General features: G+C 51.3%; 1 protein-coding gene across 2 annotated transcripts in view; it reads right to left on the bottom strand.

Annotated features, from left to right (window-relative positions):
* Positions 1-875: 875 nt before the first annotated feature.
* TMEM45B (transmembrane protein 45B) overlaps positions 876-6,000 on the bottom strand; it is a 30,712-nt gene continuing 25,587 nt past the window's right edge. For both annotated transcript variants that reach the window (XM_033406976.2, XM_049713606.1), the window contains 4 exons: positions 4,486-4,692; positions 3,478-3,662; positions 2,837-2,982; positions 876-1,749 (listed from right to left, as the gene is read on the bottom strand). In XM_033406976.2, the coding sequence (XP_033262867.1) occupies positions 1,638-1,749; positions 2,837-2,982; positions 3,478-3,662; positions 4,486-4,692 (650 nt within the window). In that variant the 3' untranslated portion in view covers positions 876-1,637. The remainder of the gene's footprint in view (positions 1,750-2,836; positions 2,983-3,477; positions 3,663-4,485; positions 4,693-6,000) is intronic.

The raw sequence follows: 6,000 nt of genomic DNA, 5'->3' as shown, positions 1-6,000 counted from the left end.
AATGGCCAACAGTAGAACTTGCTGGATAGAACATGCTTCATTCAGGACTTGCTAAATGAACATTTGGGTTCCTACTCAGCAGGCAGGCCAAAGTGGGTCCTGAAAGGGGGCTCCCGGGTTCTCTTCTCAAAATTCAGTGTCTTCAAGTAGCTCATGCTTAATCCCTAAGATGTGGCTTCGACCCTGAGATGCTGGCTGACCGTGGGAGGTTGCCCTTCGTGTAAGTACAGCATTCCTTCCAAAGAGCATACGTGCTTCACACAGCCGATCCCTGCCATGTTGGTGTGAAGTAGTGAAGGGCATAGCGGGAGAGAAGCTGGCCTCTGAGTCCTACTTGAAGGCTGGCTTTAGGACTTCGTGGTTGTGTGGCCTTAGGCTGATCCGGTTCTCTGAAGAGCCCTGATGTTCTTGCAGTACAGGTGGTTGTGAGAGTCAAACGAGATAGAAAGCAGTTTAAGGTCTGGGAAATACTGTACAAATGAATGGCACTGTGGGTCCCTATGACCTTTCAGATTTGTCCTAACCCACTTTTACCAGTTTACAGAGCTTGATTAGCCGTCCGCGTTCTTTCGTACTCTCACTGTCTTTGTGCCTGGATTCTCTGTTCCTGGAATGTGCTTTTCTGTAGGGCACCCCCCAAACACACACCTTCTCCTCCCCTCCTTCGTTTCCCATGGTATCTGTACTTACCCCTTAGGGCACCAGTCACCGTGCACATAACTGCTTGTATCTCTCCCTTTAGACTGTGAATTCTTTGCTGGACACATATTTCGTTAATCCTTACAACCATTTCAGTGCTGGTGCAAAGCAGATGATTAATAAATATTTGTTGAACGAAACGTAAAGAAAAAAAAAGAACAGGTCCAGAACCAAGATTCGAGTATCAAGACTTTATGTCACTAGTTCAAGATTCACGTCCTTTGCAGGATTCTTATCTTTTGCTTTCAGCTATGTTGAAATTCAAGGCCTTCCATAACCTGACATTTTTCTCTCCACCTCATTATAGAGGTTTCCTGTCAGCACCGTCTTACTAGGGTACTTTTGAGAAGTCAGAATATCTGGGCTCCAGCTCTCAGCTGGACCACTCACTAGCTTCCTGATTTAACCAAAAAAATCACCTTTGGCCCAACTTCATCACTTGTCAACAGTGAGTGGTATTGCAGTACTCCGGAACATTATGATTAGTTAGGAGATGCTTAGCAAGTCATGTTTAAAAATACCAAAGCTCGTGAATTATTTTACTTTAAAAAATACGGATTAGAATTATATCTCTAAAATAAAGGCTCTGTCATTCACCTTCTGATAAGAAAGTACCTGCCTTCTTGAGGGAAAAAGGGCTAAATTATCAAAAGCAGTAAATTCTGCTGGATTCACCCATGAGGTCACTTCCTGTTCTGAAACTTTCAGAGTCTGAGTTCTCTTCACACTGAGACACAAATAAAGGCTGGCTTCGTTTTTCTCTACAAAGTATACCACAGCAGCAGAGACCTCAGTTGGTTAAATGAGCAGATGCAAATATACAGACCCTTGAGAGTGGATCACAATGGGGGTTTCAGTGAAGGAAGGGAGCTGCCCCACTGACCACCAGCTGTGCCCCCAGAGGACACTCCGTCCTCCGTTGGTGACCGATGGCCGCCCTAGTCCTCATCAGAGCCGCTCAGGAGGATCTTCTGGTAGGTGTGATCTGACTTCAGCTTGTGAATCCCAATGATTTCTCTGTCTCCAGGCCTCTTTACCCGTGTCAGGAAGCTGTAACGGGGAGACAATAATTGCAGATGGAGTGAGCCCCAGGTTGCCTTATTCCCTCACCCGAGGATGCGAAGGCGTCCGCTGGCCCTCAGAGCATGTTTTTTATGTCTCTGTCAAATACTGTGGTGACTCATCTGCGTCTCCGATTTCTTAGACAGCGCTCTTTGGTGGTGAAAGGACTCACAGTCACTTAAAGGTCAGTGATGTAACTGAGACTCAACTTAGTTCCCCTGCCCCACAGTTTGTTGATTCACTGACCGGGCAGGAGAACTCAGAGAAACCATGGCCTGCTTTCCCTTCTGTTTGGTCTGTGTGGAACTCTCTCTGGGTGAACTCTCTCTCTTTGGGTAGGGAAATCAGGAACTAGGAAAGAACAGAGGTGGCCCTGACGACACAGAACTAGCAGGACCGGGTGTGCAGTGGTTAAAGAGCTGGGCTCTGCCGTTTACCCCTTGGGTGAACTTGATCCAGTTAGTCTTTGGAAGCCTTGGTTTCCCCGTCTGTAAACATCACGTGCATCCTTTATAAAGTGAGCATTAAGTGGGGTAATTTACACACTTTAAGTGCTGACCACAGTGCTGGGACACAGTCAGTGCCTAGGAATTACTAGCTACTCTGGTAACCTCGGGAGAGCGAGCGCTGTCGTGAGCGCTTGCTGCTGTGGTGTCTTACCTGACCGTCACATGTCCCTGGGAAGTAGGGCAAAACCAGGAATAAGGTGTTGGGCTCTGAATGAACCAGGGACACAGCAGGGACTGCGGTTCAGTACTGATGCCTAATGCAGAGTTTTTCCTTTCAAACTACGGACTTAAAATCCATCAGAACTGCGTTCGAAACCTGAGTCTGTGAGGTCGCCGTGACCAGACAGACGGTCCTTTAACTTCTCAGACTTCATCACCCTCACGTGCAGGCACAGAGTGCCTTGCACAGAGCTTGGCATATAGTTGGCCCTCATTAAGTGGTAGACATTAGCACTGCTTAGTTATGAAGGGTGGGGCGTGGAGGTAAAAAGGATGCAATGTAATACATTTCGGGGACGGGGCAGGTTAGGACAAACTTGGCAGAAGTCATCTTGTTTTGGACATACCAGTAAACCAGCGAGTAGCTGATGGCCACAATGCAGAGGGCGGCCAAGTAGTGCCAGCAGAAGCACATGGTGATGAACATGATGTTGGCGTCATCTTTCTGGTCCCATTCGGGTGCTCCAAAAAGCGGGAACAGCACGAACCCGATCTGGTGGATTATACAGAGAAGCCAGCCTTGTCACTGGGTGGGCCTGAGAAGCCCCCTAGCCTCCTGTGGCTGCCAGAGTGTCTGTAGTTGCCCAGACAACTCCCATGCCTCTGTTAGCATTGAACAGCCTCTGCACAGGAAATTGCTCTGTTAGCTCTGGTTTTAGTGTAGCCTTACTTAAAATTTCAGGGCCCACATTTCAGATGAACAGTTTTAAGCAAGTAGAGGCTGTAAGTGGTGTCAGTAGCTCTGCTGGGAAGGGCAGGCAGGTAGATAAATCCTCAGCCTGCTCGCTACCGGTGCTCTGTTGATGACGCTTGTTTATGTGTCAGCAGGATATCGATGGCTAAAGTCACGTAGGTCAGGGGTGGGCGTGGGCAGAGAAGTGGCTTCTGACCCCCTTCGAGTGGTGTGTCAGTGCTGCATCTCCTGGATGCGCTCGGCGGGCCTGCTTCGTCCTTGCACCAGGTGAGGAGCATGGTTTTGAATAATTACCTGCCAGAACCAGGTGCCCTGAAGGATAACGAGGCTGGTACGGAAGAGTTCCAGCACGATGTTGTCCCGGAGGATCACTTCCAAGGTGAGGCTGACAGCCCCCGCGAACACGGCACACAGCAGGAGGGAGTGGATGTGCTGGTCCAGCGGTGGCCGGTGGTGGACATGGTGGTACAAGAGGAAGCCTGTGTGGAGCAGGGGATGCTGTCGGGCCCGCCCCCGCCCCAGGGGATCCATTCCCAGCTTCAGCCTGACTAGGAAGTGTCTGTCTGGCACTTAGGAAGTCAGTTTATGTGACAATCTAGGGCAACAAACCGATGCAGGTTATTGTGTGTGTGTGTGTGTGTATGTGTGTGTGTGTGTATGTGTTTGTGTGTAAGCGGGTATAAGCAGCAGAGGATGAATCTTAACATCTCTTTACCGAATTTGTGGTAGGTAGGGTTCAGTCCAGGATGGGAAGGTGAGATGTTGCTGATATGTGACCAGTTGTGTGTTTGTACTTGACATTCAGTTTTACCCTCATTCAACCTCTTTTCAGTTCTTTCTGAGGTTCAGAAATCAACGAGGGGTTGGATTACAACATGCTTTCTCTCATCCAGTTAAGATGAGTTGCGTTGGGAGATGTGTCCTAGCCACTGGGTGGGAGTCCGGACAGCGACAGCGCAAGGTTGGGGTAGAGCACGGAGAACCTCTCCCCTAACCAGAGGGTCACCCCCTTGCGTGATGGCACCCCACCAGTACTTCGTGCGGAGGTCGGGGCAGGGCGGGCGCTGGGCGGGCAGGGGGAGTTGGTGCTCTGCCAGCCAGAGCTCTGGCTAAAAGCCTCGTGCTTTCCTGTGCTGCTTTATGGAACGTGCCGCCCGTACCGTCCAGAGCACAGGATCAGGTCCTGTGTAGGATTCTGAAGCGCAGAGACTAGGTTTCTCTGGGGAAGATGATTACATTTGCAATATTTCTGATCTGCTGTGCTCCCGTCCCTCTAAGTCTCCGTCCACACCACCCAGTCACCTTCATTGGAAACTGCCACAGCCATGACCAGTCTGTCCAGCCCCAAGGGGATGTGGGTGATGAGGTAGGTCAGCATGTCCACGAGTCCCGAGACCCCAAAGAACAGGTACATGGTGCTGTGCTGCCAGTTCATGAGCTTTACCCAGTGGTCCTCGTGGGACAGGTGGAGGTGGGGCCCGTCCGGAACAAACTGCTCTGCCAGCATGCCTGCAGGGAAACGGGAGTGGAGGTTAGGGAGGGAAGAACAGCTCCAAGACAAATAGACGGCGAAGTGACCCCGAGTCATGGCGAAGGTGGCCCACGGCTCTGTGGACCTACTCTGCTGCCTCAGATGCAGCTGTTTCAGGATGAAATATGTATTTGCTGAGGAACCTGTGCAGACGTGTTGCCTTTGTTGCCATTCCTTTGGGGGAGGGGGGAGAAACGGCGATAGGAACGCAGCCACACAGGTCCCCAGGACATTGTCCAGCAGTTGAGATGACAGCAAGGCATTGCCTCTTAAGCGAGAGTGTGGCTGATGCATTCTCTGGGGGTCCCCTCTGCCAAGCGAGCCGTGAGATAAACCTGGAAAGGAACAATTAGGTGGAAAATGATAGAATGCCAGCGAGACACACTGCAGGTGAAGATAGCCGTGGCAGGCCCAGCGACTCCCGGGTGTGTGCTTTTCCTGCGCCCGGGGCGAGCTCGGAACTGAGGGTCCCTCCCATGGCGCTCGGCCTCTGTCCCAGACGCTGGGAGAACAAGGCCAAGACCACACCTTGGTGATCCTGGCCACCCTGTAGCTCAGGAGACGGGGCTGGCACACAGGTGAAGCAGTACCACAGGGCAGCTCTCACTTCTTGGGAGCAAAAGATTCGCCTTTTGCCTGGTGCCCAGAATGTTCTCGGAGCCTAGAATATGTCCTCCGTGACAACGTTCTGGACCATTTCCCAAACATTTCTTTCTCAAGCCAGATCCCCACCTCCTCTTTTTTTTTTTTTTATTATTATTTATTTACTTATTTGGCTGCACCAGGCCTTCGCTGCGGCACGTGGGGTCTTTGTTGCCACGTGCGGGCTCTTGGCTGCGGCATGTGGGATCTAGTTCCCCGACCAGGGGTCAGATGCAGACCCCGTGCGTTGGGAGTGCAGAGCCTTAACCACTGGACCACGAGGGAAGTCCCCAGCCCCTTTCGGAATTCATGTACAAAGGATGAAGGTGCTGGTGGAAGCAACCCAGGAAAAGGACGTCCCAGTGACAGGCGAGCAGAAGGCCTCCGAGAGCAGGGACTGTGTCTGTTCCCCCCACCCCACCCCCCCGGCACCCAGACAGCGAGTTCCTGGCACGTGGCAGAGGCCCCAAGAGACCGTTCTTGGGTGAGGATTATTTTCACATAGCAAGGGGGCTAAATTTCATTTTTCTAGCTTTTCTAAGGCCAAGTTGATGCTGTCCTTTACCGTTTAAGCCACACGGGCCCTATCACTTCGCAGCTTCATAGAGACGACAAAGCCTTTCCGATGCCTGGGTGACTGGTGA

The sequence above is a fragment of the Orcinus orca genome, chromosome 8, assembly GCF_937001465.1.
Source record: "Orcinus orca chromosome 8, mOrcOrc1.1, whole genome shotgun sequence".
Lineage (NCBI taxonomy): Eukaryota > Metazoa > Chordata > Mammalia > Artiodactyla > Delphinidae > Orcinus > Orcinus orca.
This window is presented reverse-complemented; position numbering and strand designations above follow the sequence as displayed.